The sequence below is a fragment of the Echinops telfairi genome, unplaced genomic scaffold, assembly GCF_000313985.2.
Source record: "Echinops telfairi isolate 266 unplaced genomic scaffold, ASM31398v2 ScPeMD7_1713;HRSCAF=2227, whole genome shotgun sequence".
NCBI classification, from domain to species: domain Eukaryota; kingdom Metazoa; phylum Chordata; class Mammalia; order Afrosoricida; family Tenrecidae; genus Echinops; species Echinops telfairi.
In genome coordinates, this window is record NW_022105611.1 from 20,818,209 (window position 1) to 20,833,323 (window position 15,115).

The 15,115-nt window shown below is 48.1% G+C and overlaps 1 protein-coding gene across 3 annotated transcripts in view; it reads left to right on the forward strand.

The window, feature by feature from the left end:
* FCHSD2 (FCH and double SH3 domains 2) overlaps positions 1-10,527 on the forward strand; it is a 264,805-nt gene extending 254,278 nt beyond the window's left edge. For 2 of the 3 annotated variants that reach the window (XM_004708805.3, XM_045293193.1), the window contains 6 exons: positions 5,153-5,236; positions 5,355-5,532; positions 5,844-6,064; positions 6,923-7,052; positions 7,725-7,807; positions 9,923-10,527. In XM_004708805.3, the coding sequence (XP_004708862.1) occupies positions 5,153-5,236; positions 5,355-5,532; positions 5,844-6,064; positions 6,923-7,052; positions 7,725-7,807; positions 9,923-10,006 (780 nt within the window). In that variant the 3' untranslated portion in view covers positions 10,007-10,527. The remainder of the gene's footprint in view (positions 1-5,152; positions 5,237-5,354; positions 5,533-5,843; positions 6,065-6,922; positions 7,053-7,724; positions 7,808-9,922) is intronic. The other variant, XM_045293192.1, reaches the window with a different exon arrangement.
* Positions 10,528-15,115: the final 4,588 nt, after the last annotated feature.

Genomic DNA, 15,115 nt, shown 5'->3' on the forward strand with positions numbered 1-15,115 from the left:
CCAGTGTTAGAGAGGTACACAGAGCCTTGTAAGAACACAGGGCTGAAGACACAACCAGTTCATCACAGGTGGTCTGGGAAAAGCACTGGGCCAGGTGAAACCACCAGCTGCCCCATGGGAGCAAGATGAGGCTTTCTATTCTCCTAAAGAGTTACAGTCTTAGTAACCCACAGGGGCAGTTCTACCCTGTCCTTACAGGGCCACTACGAGACAGAATCAACTCGAGCTTTTGCGTTTTTACTGAAGGGCCAAAATGACACGTGTGAGAGCAAAATACTTATTAGCACAGTGGTTGGCATCTAGTAGATTTGCAGTAAATGGAACTGTTATCAGTTGTTTGTGATTGCCCACTAGGCATAAGATCTTCCATTTTTTAAGGTAACCCTCCAAATTGTTAGCCAAGGAAGCTTCTTCTCACAAAGTAGTTTGTAAAACTTTGCCTTTCCATATCCGAATATAACCGCTTTTGTTAGCCATGTCAAGCAGGGACCTGGGTAAAAAGAAGCCAGAGTTTTCAAACCCGATTTCTTATCATGGTTCTTAAACTTACTCAGCACAAAGTAAATTGAGTTTCAGTTCCTTGGTCTTCTCTCCCTCAGCTCCTTCCTCCAGCCCATCCCCCAGTCCTGTTGAGTCCACCTCCAAAACACATCCTGCTCCAGCCGCTTCTAGCGTGCCCCACTGCCGCTGCTGCCACCCAGCCAGCTCCCTGACTCCTGTCAGCGCATCAACAAAGCAGGGACTCAGAATGGATCGCTCTCCTTCTTCCTGCTTGCCTCCCAGCAGTCCATTCTCCACTTTGTGGACAGAATTAGCTTTAGTACTTAGAGATCACTTTATTCCCTTGCCTAAAACTCTTTCTAAGCGTCTCGCCCCATGTGGAAGGACAATCCAGTCTCCACTTGAGTCTGTAACGACCAACATGACCTGCCCACTGCCAACACCCCCAGCTTCATCGCAGACTGTGTCCCCCCTCCCCCCATTCACTCACTGCACTTCAGCCTCTCAGGCTGCCCTTGAATCTTTGGAAGCACCACCTCCTTCCTGACTTGGCTGCGTTACCTGTACCTAGACCTCTCTTACAACTGCCCACTGCTCTTCTTGAGGCTAAGCGACCGACAGCAAGGAGTGTTTGGAGAGACGACACTGAGTAATGTGCTGCCGCCACCCACTCTTGACCACTGGAAGCCAGCTGCCTGTGCCCCTCGGTGTCAGTGGTTCCAGACTGCCCTTTCATTCGTCTTCATAAAACTTTCTTTTTCCAGAAAGGGAAGCATTTTATTGTTTGCTGTAAATTATTTTGAGAATCTTGAAAAATTGAAGCCATTGTCTAAGATGCTTGGCAAGGTCTTCTAGGTTCCAGAAAGCTGGGGCGGGAAACGTCTCCCCACGTCTCCTCTGAGGGTGAGAACTGCAGAACCGTAGGAGGGGAGTTCCAGCGTCTGAGTGGTTACAGACCGCTCACCCACCAAACACCCCTCCACTAGCACATTCCCAAACACGTCCCTGTGATTAGAGGAGGGAATAGAAATCTGTTTAGTCAGTTAATCATTGACAGCTATTTACCGCATGCCCAGGATATGATACATTTGGGGTGGCTTGAATAAATATGGCTCAGTTCCTGTTCTCTAGGAATGGATCATCTCGGGAGGAATAAAATGAACCTAAAAAATAAAATAGAAATAAATAAAATAGGTTTAAAAAGATTCTCGTGAACTTAAAATTGCTACTTCTAACAGAGTTGGGAAAATTTCACAGTGGAGGTAGCATTTAAATTCTCTTGGGAGACCTGTCTAAATGCCATGAGAGAACAGAGAGGAGAAAGCCTTCTACGCAGAGAACACCCGATCCAACGACAGTCTAGTAGCATTTCTGTAGGAAATGTGAGAGCAGTGGCATAGGAGCATCCGTCATGCAGAACAGAGCAGCTGGAGAGGAATGTGTCCCTGGTTTGGCTTTTTATCTTGGAGAGGAGGGAGGGGGACCCTTTTTAAAAACCAAACCCACTGCTATCAAGTCGATTCTGACTCATAGCAACCCCATAGGACAAGATAGAACTGCCCCTGTGAGTTTACAAGACTGTAACTCTCTTCTATGGAAGTAGAAAGCCTCGTCTTTCTCCTGCAGCTAGTGGTTTTGAACTGCTGACCTTGCAGTTACCAGCCCAACAAGTAGTGCAGGAGGATACCACCAGGAGGATCCTCTAGGTGTCCTAAATTCAAATTTGACTTTAAGAAAGGTAGCCCTGGTCAAGATAAAAATATGATAAAACAAACCAAAAAAATATATGATAAAACAGGACTGACTTTAAGCCTGAGAATGATCTCTATAGTTTAGGTCAACAAAAAAGACCTGAATTAATCTGATGGGAACAAAAAATTAAAAAGCTGTATTTAAAGGTCAGATTCCAAAGCCTTAAAATGTTCCTAACTCTTGACTCAATCATTCCATGTCTAACATTCATCCTGAGAAAATGAACCACACTATGGGGAAAAGTTTTGAGTTTCAAATTTCCTTCTGTCATATGCTTGTAGAATACCTCAGAGTTGGCATTCTTTTTTCAAAGTTGGCATTCTTATCAGGGAACAGTTAAATAGGTTAACTATCCATATAGCATAATGAAAGCATGTAATATTATGAAAATGATTTAAAGTTAAGATTTTTATATATATGAATAAATGCTTATGCTGGAAAAAACTTTTTTATAACAAATGTTACTCTATATAATGATAACTGAATTGTATGTACCATAAGAATGCAATTATGCTTATTTACTAGTTTTTCTACAATGACTATAATAAAAGTCACATTGTTGTTTTTCATTTGTTTTGTTTTGTTTGTCAAAGAAAACCCAGGAAAATTGGCAAGATAATGGTAGGGAATAAGGGGTGTATCTCTGAAGGTCTGGCTATCCTTGGATATTAAGACCTCAGAGTCATAGAAGAGCCTGTATTGGTTTATTTAGTAAGCATTTACTTGCTGTCTTTAGTTGGGGTAAGAGAGAAGTGATAGGGTTCCTGCTTTAAGGAAATCATGCTGGTGGGAAGTCACAGGTGTAGGCAACTAACTAAAGTGTCAGTAACCAGTGTTAGAGAGGTACACAGAGCCTTGTAAGAACACAGGGCTGAAGACACAACCAGTTCATCACAGGTGGTCTGGGAAAAGCACTGGGCCAGGCCTCAAGTGATGAGTAATAATAGTAATGCTCACTTATGAACTACTGTGTGCCAGCCACTGTACACGCACACGTTTATAATCTCTCCAATGACCCTATAAGAAGATGCTGCCAACCCATTCACTTCCCAAACGCTGATCACATTCCAGCTACTGGTGCTATGCTTTTTTCTTGGCTCTGAGCATTGATGAGAACAGACAAAGCTCTCTGCCGCCATGGACCTTATATTCTAAGTATATGCTGAATAAAAATAGAAAACAGACTCAAAGAAGTCCTAAGATCGCTTCCCTACAGGAGAAGACTGAAGCTGGATTTGAACCCACAGTGATTTGAACCCATTCACCAGATGGCAAAGAGGAACCAAGGCATCCTGGACAGAAAGACCCCTGAACAGCATAAAGGGACACAATGTTACAATCAAAGCATCAGGAGGCCCAGGAGGCCCAAACTCTAATCTAGAGTCTTGAGTCCCAAGGAAAGGATCATGGCCTTGGTCTTCTAAGTAGAGATGTTGGCTGTCTCTGCCTGGGAATGGTGTGGTGACACTAGTCCCTGCGCATGAAACAATGCTGGACAACTTGCTTGGACCCATCCACGACTTGCTTTTTAACAAAGGAAACAACATGTTTAAAGATATTTCTTCTTCCTACTTTGCTCTCACACACATTACCATCTGGTTTTATTGATACTTTTAAGTACCTTGCCTTGGGATTATGGGAGAAAGGCTATGTTACATCGCTGCTTTACGCTCATGTGCATATTCAATGCAGAGTGTAATTTCAGAGTGGGAAAGAAATTCCATTGAAAAAGCTACCAGTAGCTAATGAGCATTTTTTTCTTCCTTATATTTTGAGATAAGTGGTAAAAATCTGTCCCCGGAGTATTTCTGTAATTGGTTAGTTGTTTTAAATGGCTGTTTAACGAAGCTATGGCATTGCCCAGAATCATGGGTTAGTTAAAATGTTACGGTGTTTATGACATGGGAAATGGGTCTCAGGAAAAGGATCTGTGTGTTTTACTTACTTTTGTTTGTGTAATTTACGTTTTGAGATTATAGCATTTGGAAAGCTATACATGGTCTTAGGTGGCTGTATTAATGGATCTTGGGACTTGGGGTAAGCTCTGGGGACTCTGAGATTCCAGCAGGCCACTGCCTGTTACATGTGACAAGCAAAGCTCTTTAAAAAGCAAGCCAAATAGGCTCGCTCTGACCCCACTGTGGTGCCTCTGTGAGTTTGCACTTGGAGTCTACAGTCTCTGGCAATATATAGGTGTCTGCTGCTCTTGGGTTCCCGCCGCTGGCGGGAATAGTTCGCAGCTTGTGCACAGGCACCCATGTGCACCATCCCAGTCTCTGCAGTTAACGCTGGAGCATCACGACTCCCAACCTTGACCGATCTCAATCATTTCCTCTCCCACCACTTTTCTCCCTCTGGCCACTGTTGTACCGTGATTCCGGATCGATCCCAGGCACCACTCAAGCGGTCATCTTCTCCATCCATGTCCATCGCTCTTCGCATTTCCTCAGCATGCGCCTCACAGTAGTCCTCCGCTCATACGCGTCACTCAGGGCTCTCTAAGTCACCATGCTCCTGTGTTTACTCATCCCACTTTGAGCCCCTCCTCCAGAGCGTGGCAGGATTGGCATTGTGAAGACATGGCGGCCCCCTGAAGATGATTAACTTACTGGCCGAAGCATAAGCTCGAGCTGGAGCCCAGGCCGCCTCCTGCCAGCACGGTGCTGTGGCCACAAAGCCTCGTCGGCCTCTCGAGTACCCAGCTTCTGCAGTTTGATTTTGCTTGTTTTCTAAAGTAAAACCTCACCTCATTATGATAGTCCTACTGCATTTAAATTTTTATGTTCAAAAAGTTTTTCAAAATCATTTCTATATTTTAACCCCATTTTTGTTGTAACCAGCTCACATCTGTTCTTTATCTAACCTTTTTAATTTTGTCCATGACCATCCTACATTGCAGGCTTCTCAACCAGATGAGTTGACCATTGAGGAGCATGAGGTGTTAGAAGTGATTGAAGATGGAGATATGGAAGACTGGGTAAAGGTATACTCCTTTGCTCATATCACCCCTTCTCGTGGCGTTTTTAGGAGTTTGTTTTGGTTCTTGTTACGTTCTGTCCAGACTGTGTGTAAACCCGCTTTGTCACATGTCTTTTACCCAGGCTCGAAATAAAGTTGGCCAAGTGGGTTATGTGCCAGAAAAGTACCTACAGTTCCCCACCTCGAACAGCCTCCTGAGCATGCTGCAGTCCCTGGCTGCTTTGGACAGCCGCTCCCACACGTCCAGCAATTCCACGGAAGCTGAGCTCGTTTCAGGCAGCCTCAACGGAGATGCCAGTGGTAAAGACCCAGACAAGGCACTCTTTATTTGGTCGCCTTTGACCCAGACTCTGGCCCTGGAGTAAGCCGTCAGTATGGTTAAAAAACAGACCTTCAGGCCCGTCGCTTTTGGTTCGTTTGTTTCCCTTTCTTTGGTCACGTCTGTCCTGTACAATAGAACCCTGACGTTGATCTTCAGTGAGTAAAAGCTTAGCGCTTTACACACCTTCTTCATGACGTGCTTGCAGTTGCCCTGTGAGCAAAAGGGATGGTTGTAAAAGCAGGTAGGCCACTGATGTTCTCACTGGGATTTTCTCTGTCTTGCTCCCTAGTCTGTTTCGTGAAAGCACTTTACGACTATGAGGGCCAGACAGATGATGAGCTGTCTTTTCCTGAGGGAGCAATCATTCGAATCTTGAACAAAGAGAACCAGGACGATGATGGCTTCTGGGAAGGGGAGTTCAGCGGGCGAGTTGGCGTTTTCCCATCGGTGCTAGTGGAAGAACTTGCAGCCTCGGAGAATGGGGACACTCCATGGATGAGAGAGATTCAGGTACTCGAGAGGGAGGAGCGCCGAATGAAAAGATGTCGGGCCGTGGGCTCTCCCTGCCTCTCACCATTGCCAAGTTTCTATGAAACCAAATTGGGGGACACAGGACAGGCATGTGGCCATCCCACGCCTCCATTCTCACGGTCTGTTTTGTGAGTGGATTCACCAAGGTGCTAAGTTGATAGTGACCGACAGAAGAATGGCTTGATGGAGAGAACCACACAAACCATCGGGGCGTGTGTAGTTGCTCTGATTGACTGGGGCGCTCAGGGAAGATGTTAGCATTAGGGTTCTCTCCTGCCCAGTCCATCTCACAGAGCCGAGTTCCACGCTCATGCGGTCCCGGCTCATCTCATCCCAGCGACACAGAGCCTGCCCCCAGCTAATCCAGCAGCTGGGTTTGTCCTCAGAAGTAGCACAGGCAGTAGTGGGCCCCACAGATATACAAAACCTAGGAAGTCAAAAACTCAACTAATTATTCTTTCACTTGATGTGTTTGTGTACAGATGTATATATAAAACTTCTTTTTCTTTTTCTTCATTTGTGGAATTGAGTAGTTGATGTTTTTTAATAAGATACCTAGAGAGGTTTTTCATAGACACCTAAAGAATGGCTAGACTTAGAAATATAATGAAATTTTTGAAAGGGAAAATTTAAATACAATGCAAAATTGAGATCTGGAATGATGGTTCTGGGTTCATTTGCTTCTAGCAAGACTGCCCAAACATATATATATTATATATATATAAACAGGCAGAACCTGACTCAGAGAAAGGAAACTGATCAAGAGTGATCAAAGATCCCAACAAGTCTGTCCCTACCCGAGATGGTGAGCACCTGGTGCCCTCTTCTCTAATGCAGGTCTCTCCTTCCCCCAAGCCGCACAGCACGCTGCCTCCGTTGCCGCTCTATGACCAGCCTCCCAGCAGCCCTTACCCCAGCCCAGATAAGAGGAGCTCCCAGTACTTCCCCCGGTCTCCGTCAGCAAATGGTAAGGGTTCTCCTGGGCATGCCTCTGACTGGATCCATTGTTTAAAATGGTTTTATTGATATGTATTTCAGATGTCATGCAATTCAATAGTTCAATCATATCAAGACAGCTTGTGCAATCATCACCACCATCTATTTCAGAGCATTTTCTTCTTTCGAGTAATCTTTGGGGTCAGCACCACCCCACCCCCACCCGAATACTTTTTTTTTTCCAATCATTTTATTGGGGGTTCCTACAGATACCGTAACACTCTGTAGTTCAATGACATCAAGCAGTATTGTACAACTGCTGCCACAATCCGTTTCGAAACATTTTCTTTCTTCTTGAACACCTTGATATCAGCTACCCATTATCCCCTCCCTCCCATAACCTTTATTTATTCATTTATTTTCCCTATAATAGTTTGTTGGTTTGTGTGTGTGTGTGTGTGTGTGTGTGTGTGTGTTTTGCCATATCTCTCACAATCCAGTATATCCAGTCACATACGATTCTTTTGTTATCCCATCAAGTGGGATTATACAGTCATCAATGCTGTCAGCTTTTGTGTCGTGTCCCAACCACCCCCCCAATACATTTTTACTTCAAAAATCAGATCTGCAAACATAACTGCATTTGGTGTTTTTATTGTTTAACAGCACAAATTAAACAATTGTCTTTGGTTACTTTCCTTAGAAAAGAGCTTCCCTTCGGAATCTCCAGGGTTCTCACAGCCACCTAGACACACTCCTGAGACCTCACATGGCAAGCTGCGACCTGTAAGTCTCTTCTCTGGCCAGGTGACATGATGCATAGTCTTCAGGGTAGAAAATTAGAAAGTGATGTCTCCCCATGGTCCCTGTTTGTAAATGATCGCCCGCCCTCACCCCCAGCAGGGTTTGGGAAGGTAAAAAGAACTCTTGCAAAGGAAGGCTCTGAAAATCAACTCCTCTTGGAGGGTCTGCCCTCCACTGGAGCTTTTGCTGTGTAGCCATGGGGGTTGTGCAAGGTAATGGCTGTGAGCATACTTCATGTACAACATGCGCGCTGAGCATTGGGATGCTCTGGTCACGAAGAGAAGCCTTTTTTCTCAGTGAGCATGTATTGTGAACCTGTTTGCCAGGCCTGCAGTTGCCTCTTTGAGGGACACTGAGAGAGAATAAATGAAAGATTCACTTTATGTTCTCTAATTGCTTCCGGTCTCGCAAGGAATATGCTCTTACAAGCACTCAGCTCTACTCCTAACTCCACAGCAACCATGGCGCCACCCACCACTGCACTGAGAAACCACGCTCGCCCAGGCCAAACTTGCACATTGCTGATCCATTACACTCGGTCGACCCCCTTCCTTGGGCCACTCCTTCCTTTGGGTGCATTCATTCAGCAGAGCACCCGCTTGGTAAAGTTGCAGGGGTACAGCAGTATCCGAGCCAGACTGCCACACTCCAGCTTGCCCTCGCTCCAGCAGAAGAGCCAAAGTCCTTGGCACCCAATTACTCGTGAAGTTGGAAGGGGTAGGCAGGGTCATAAAGACCTGGGTAAGGACTTAATTCTTCATCCTAAATGTGATAAGGTACTGAAAGGCTTAATGCAGGCCAGGGATAGCGTTTGTAAAGTACATTATGGCCGCTGAGTGGGGAGCAAATGGAAGGTGGCAGCCTATGGTGACCGTGTGGGTCACAGCAGGCATGGCGAGGAGAGGACCGATTGGTTCCACCTCACTTCCAACCTGTCCTTTCCAGTGGCTTGTGCAGGCTTCTGTCCCTCTGCTCAAGGTTCTGTCCCTGGGCTGCTTCTCTTGTCATTAAGCTCACGGTCCCCTGTGAGCTCATCTACTCCCATGGCTTTGATACTGATGCCTCATTTCATCCCTACAACTTTGGATGTGGGGACATGTCATCATACATGTCTCAGTCCCCTAACACTGAAGACAAATGGGCTGATACCATCCCAGCCTGCTCACTCCCCCACATCACCTGTCGAGATGAGTGGACTTCTGGCCTACCAGTGCTCAACCCAGCCTCCCATAAACACTCATCCCCGTATCTTGCTCAGTTTGCCTGGGGAACAGCTCTCTGGACCCCAGTTCCCCCATGGCCGTTGTCCTAGATCAGGCTAACTTCGGCTCTCATCCAGATGGCGGTGCGAGTCTCCCACCATGTCTTCTTACTTAGAGTCTTTTCCACAAACGGTCTTTCCAGGCATCTTTTCACAGAGCTAATACTGCTCCCTGGCTTGTAATTCCCCACAGACTCTTCTCTGCCTCCAGAGCAAAGCGCAGATTCCTTAGCAAAGCCTTGACAACATGGCCCCAGCCCACCTTGCTAGCCTTCCCTCTCACAGCTCTCTTCACAAGACAGGCCAAGGAGTCTCAGTTCTCTGAGCATTGCTCTCACTTGCTTCCAGGACTTGGCTTAAGGCCCACAGTGACTTCTGGAGTTGACTGTGGTGCCTGAGAGGCTTTCTGCATGTGCCCAGTCCATAGACGTGGCTTCCTGAGCAGGAACCTTTTCTTGTTGTGCGAGCTACCCCCGACTCATGGCCACTCCGTGCATGATGGGCTAAGACCCCGGTGATCCGCAGAGTTTTCACTGGCTGCCTTTCAAAAACGGGTCCCCAGGCTTTGCTTCCTAGTCCCTCGTAGTCTGCAGGCTCTGCTGAAAACCTGCACAGGCAGCCGAGTGGAGGCTGGCTCAGTGCCTGGGAATCCACCCTGGTCCCTGTGTGGGGTTGAGAACTCTGCCGTGGGAGCATCCCGTCTCCAGCTTCTGAGTGTGGACAGTTGAGTTAAATGCAATCCCCAGGGTGCCCCGTCCTAGATAAATGAGTGCTTGCCATTTGCGGCACCCAGTCAGGAAGTTAACTAGAATCCTCATGCTTCTGTCCCCACTCAGGTCCGTGCGGCTCCCCCTCCCCCCACGCAGAACCACCGGAGGCCATCGGAGAAGGTGGAGGACGTGGAGATCACGCTGGTGTGATGATGGGGCGGCCCGTCGTGCCGGCTTCAATCAAGGCCAGGCTCCGGCTCTGGCCCGCCCTGTTTTCCAGGCACCTTTGCATGATGATGGCTCTGAACAGAGCAGACACCAGGAGGACGGTGGTGTGTGACTGGGTGGCCTGCTGGACTCCTCCCACGGTTAGGACTATTTTGTGCCTTTTTGTTGTCGTTTTCTACGTCATCTCTTCTACCATAGCACAAATCCTAGCGGACCCTAGAGCAGAGGGGGCAGCCCTCGTGGCTGCCAGTGGTCCGTGTTTATATGAGACTCCAGACTAGGCCTCGGTCCCGGGCACAGTCACAGCGCTGCTGATCATGTGCGCACGTACAGTATATTACTGTGGCCACAGGGATGTGGCAAAGACCCTCAGTGCTCTTCACATGGCTTTTGCCCTTCTGGTTGCTGGTCAGATCGTGTTGGGCATAGAAGGCATCAGAAGAAGGGATTTCAGGAGAGGCTGGCTCCTCACCGCAGTGAATGCCCAGACAGAGAAAGTGAAACTTTACTGGGTTAGGGTTAGGGTTAGGGTTAGGGTTAGGGTTAGGGTTAGGGTTAGGGTTAGGGTTAGGGTTAGGGTTAGAAACTTTACTGGGGGGGGGGTTGGGGTTGGGGGAGGGAGACATGGAGTTTAGCGCCATTTGCATTAATGCACATCTCGTCCACAGCTAACAGATTTTAAACAAATGTTAACAGTGTCCTTTGTGTTAATATTGATGCCATTCACTTAGTATTAGCGGAGCTAACACGGAGGGGCTGAACTGGGAGCACAGCTTGTTCATCACGTAGACTAATAGAAAGGAGGCTACGGCGGAAGCAGAAACAGAGTTCGCCCATCTGCTGTTCTCTTTGTATTTGGGTGTTTTCACCTTGATTTTTGTAGCATATACCATTCCGACCCCAGCCAGAAGCGTTAAAATCCAAACGCCTAGGTAGACTGAAGGACACACACTTGCTCTGTTGAGCTCCTCTACAGGGGCGGCCGCTGGCAGGGTCTTCTTCCCAGGTCAGTGCTCTGACCCACGCAGCTAGGTATTGGCTTGTCCCACCCAGCTGCCACTTGCCACAGAAAATGCAGCTTCCCAGGTCCTGCTGAGTGCAGGGAAGGAGAACCCGTGGGCGGGTGGAGGAAGCCAGCGTCTGGTGACAAGGAGTAAGAAGCACACGCACTGCAAACGTGCAAACTGATGGTTCTCGGCGGCCCGGGGGCAGCAGGAGTAGCCTTCTCAGTGGGCAGCGAGCCCACAGCAGCTGCCAGAACCCTCCCCAGATGTCCCAGAGCAGGACTGTTGGTTCCCCATCCCCACCTCCCAAAGGGTTGCAGGGGGTGCATTACCTAGGGACAGAGGGATGCTTGCCGGGTTTTTGTTTTGAAGAAATCAGACAAATTTGCAGAATCTTATCTACAAGTTGGGTGTATGCCTTGAAACTTTCACACCTCCTAGGAATCTCTAACACTTGAAATGCTCGCCAAACGTCCCCATGGGATTTTTTACTCAGAGTCGTTACTGAAGACACCTTCAGTCAGTCATTGGATCACTTCAGTGACAGTACCCGCTGAGGGCCCTTCTCCCTGATTTGATTTGGGGGTTTTGTTTGTTTGTTTTTGGGATTTGTTTTTTGGTTTTCTCAACCTGTTGATCTATTTGAGGTCTTTTTTCTTGTTGCTTATCAAACTTATTCTTAAGTTTAAAGAAGGTTGATTTTTTTTTAACGACTATGTTTCAAATCACAGTGCTTATTAACTCGAGCAGTTCTCTCTTGCCACCCAGCCAGAGATTTTTGTTCAGCAAGCCAGATTGTCCCTCAGCTTGGTGTTCCACATTCTCAGAGGTTATTCAGAATCTTTTGTTATATTTTAAAGGTTTGGGTTTTTTCTTTTTTGGAAGAGCTGCTAACTTCATTTTAAAAATCAAAGTTGTGAAAATAAGCCTCCTTTTTAAAAATAACCCTCCCCTGCTCCCACCCCCTTCCGGGACATATAATCCCGCATCACAGTGCACAGGCCAGCTGAGGACACTTCTGTGCAGGCGTGCTTTCTTCACAGTGGCTGTAAAAAATTTGTATTTATTATGTATAAAATGTTGAATAATAAAAAAAGTGGAATTAAGTTGATACGTCTCCTTAAACCCTTTCCCAAATAGACAGTGCTTCCTAAAAGGCACTCCTGGGCCTACCTTTCAATCCCAGTGGAACAGATTCAGAGCAGAGCAGGGAAAGCGAATCGACCTGTCCAAGTGCCAAGTGATACATGTGATGGCCGCCCGTGCTAGAGACAGAAACCAGTAAGTGAAGGTCCTCTCCCCATGGGGGGAAGGACGCGTGCACTGGAGACAGTGCTGTGTGATGAGCCGGGAGGGGGTGTAGGTCGGAGGCTGCTGAGCACAGGTAAGGATTGGCGGTGAAGTCTCCTCTGAGCAGGAGACCGGTGACTTCTAGGACGCCTGCACTCTGGACTCCTCACCCCTTCCCTGAGCCTCCTCCTTAAGGATGGCATTCCTCCCCATCTCAGGGTGGTCGATAAAGTCCTGGTCAGCAAGCTGAGTGTCACTGGCTTCTGAGCAGCGTCGGCTCGGAGCAGGGCTCAGCCTGCTTCAGGAGGGACTGCATAGGCACCTCACATTCCAGGAGCTGTGCGCCTGAGGTTTGTGTTTCTCAGACCCTTGTCTGTGCATAAAACTCATGCATTTGCATAACTGGGACTATGTAACCTTTTCAGGACAGCTTTATTCTTCTCATATCAGACTGCATTGTATTCCACTGATTGCTTGGCTATATGTATAATAATTTAACCATTTCTCTGATGATGGACATATGTAGGTCCTAGCAGGACCTAGCCTTTTGCCTTTCGGAAGTTCAAAGTAACATCTCTGTACAGACTTCTTTGTAAACTTATTCCTGTATCAATAGTGGGTACATTTCTATATATGGAATTCACAAGTCAGGAAATAGGAGCGTGTATGATTTTGCTAGATCTTGCCAAATTGGCCTCCCAAAAGATATCTATTTACACCCCAGCACTCTGGAATGGGATGCCAACACGGACCATAGAGTCTGTGGTAAAATCCCGGCTCCTCTACCAGGCAGCCTTGTCCTCTGAAACCTGACAACCAGTCTCTGGACCCAAGAGCCTTCCAGAGTCTGTAGCACAGCGTGGTTCCCAGCACGTCTCCCTCCGGGGTGTCCTCACAGCAGCACTGTGGCCTTTGGCGGTCTCCCACTGAGAACACCATGGGCCCAGAGCAAGTGTGTGAAAGCACTTCAGCATGGATGTGGGGACAGCCCGCATGTGCATCACTACCCTCTCCTGCTGTGGAAAGCTGCTCCCATTTGAGCGCAGTGTGACCAGGGAGCAGTGAAGCTAATTGCCTCCCCCAGAACCGCAGCTACATTGTGGCCTCCTGTGTCACAGGAAGGGTGGTGCAATGAAGCCCTAGATTGGTGGCATTTCACCTAGATCCTTGCCTCTCGGGCCCCATTACTCCAGCTTTCCTTTCCCCACTAGTCCAGACGGGCCGCCTTGTCACCTGACTGCAGCTCTGCCCGGAATCCCCAGCTTTCTGGAGATGGGGGAGCTCATGTTCAGGGGAAGTTCACTTTCTAGCTGTACAGCGGGCACATCCCACAAAGAGGTTGAAACACCTGAGGGCAGACTTCTCGAGATGGCCAGAGGTTTAAAAGAACCCAGTCCTAGGCCCAGCTCTCATCCGAGTCTAGGCAATGCTCACCTCCCGGGGCTCAATGACTGCTCCGTGCTGGAGGCTCCCAGCCATGGCTTGTGGTTGGAGGCCCCAGTGACTGGTTAACCCTCTCTAAGTTTTTGCATTTATTTTGTTTACTTGAAGCTGGCTTTTCAAAACAAAAATGCAACCAACTCCCAGAAGTTTTAGGCTTGAAAGGTGAGGATGATCATTTGTCCTGAAATCCTACAACTCGCCCCAACCAGTGTAAGTTCCCTCCCAGATTCTCCCTCTGTTTGCTTGGCTACTGCATGATCTGCCAACATGTGTGAGGGCCAGAGAGCATCTTGTTCCCAGACTAGTTTTCCCCTGGTCCCAAATAGCCCAAAAAATACATGTAGTTACTCAGCCCTGTCTATTTCTGAAAGCTCTGGTCTGGGAATGTTTCCCTGGAATGTTTTATCCTGAAACTGAGCAGACATGAGCCCAGGAGTAGGAGTCACACTCCTTCAGCAGCTGCCAACCCGCTCACCCTGGCACTTGTCACCTGCTCTCCTGAGGCCGTGTGCCACCGCTGACGAGCTGTGACCCTAGACTTACCACTGACTTTTCTGGACCTCGCTCTCCTCGTCCGTCAAGTGGGAAAACGAGAAGATGATAATACAAACTTCAGAGATTCAGAAGCTTGAACAGGATACGGATAAGCCAAAAATAGTCACGGTTACTCGTTGGGCACATCCAGAGAACGGAAATGGTCTGTACCCATATGTGGTTATGTCTCAATGGGCCACACCCTGTGCCAGCAGGGCTTCTCCAGAGGAACTTCACGGCCGAGACCGCCTCTCTACAATTGCTCCTGCTTAGCACACCTGGTGCCCATGCCCTGCTCCCAGTACCAGAGCTGGAGTCCATACTGCCCATGAGGGGCTCACTTCTGGTGGGAGAGACTCAGAGAAACAGCAGACTGGAGTTAAGGGTGCCTGCCGCAACAGGGTGGTGACAGCGGGGCAGCTGGAGCTCAGAACAGGCTGCTCTGGGGGCCTCCCCCGCCAGGGGCCTCGGGTTCACTGGCCCGAGGTGGACCATTAGAAAGGTGAATTCACATCTCAGTTGACACATCACCTTTGTTGAGGCCAGAGCCTTGGGTGAACACAGGGTTGGGATTTCTACCGCATTTCACAGGTAAGGGTCTGAGAGCCTACAAGTCACTGAGACTTGCCCAGGATGCCTGAGGAAAACCAGAGGACCAGATGGAGGAGGAGGCATCCAGAAGGCCTGGTCTGAGTTCCAGGTTTTGTTTGTTGGTTGGTTTTTAAGATGAAGCCAGGCCTGGGTTCCTCTCCCAGCTCTGCCCACGCAGGCCCCTGTCCTCTTTCTGGGCCTCAGTTCATGGAAGCAGCAAGCATGGTCA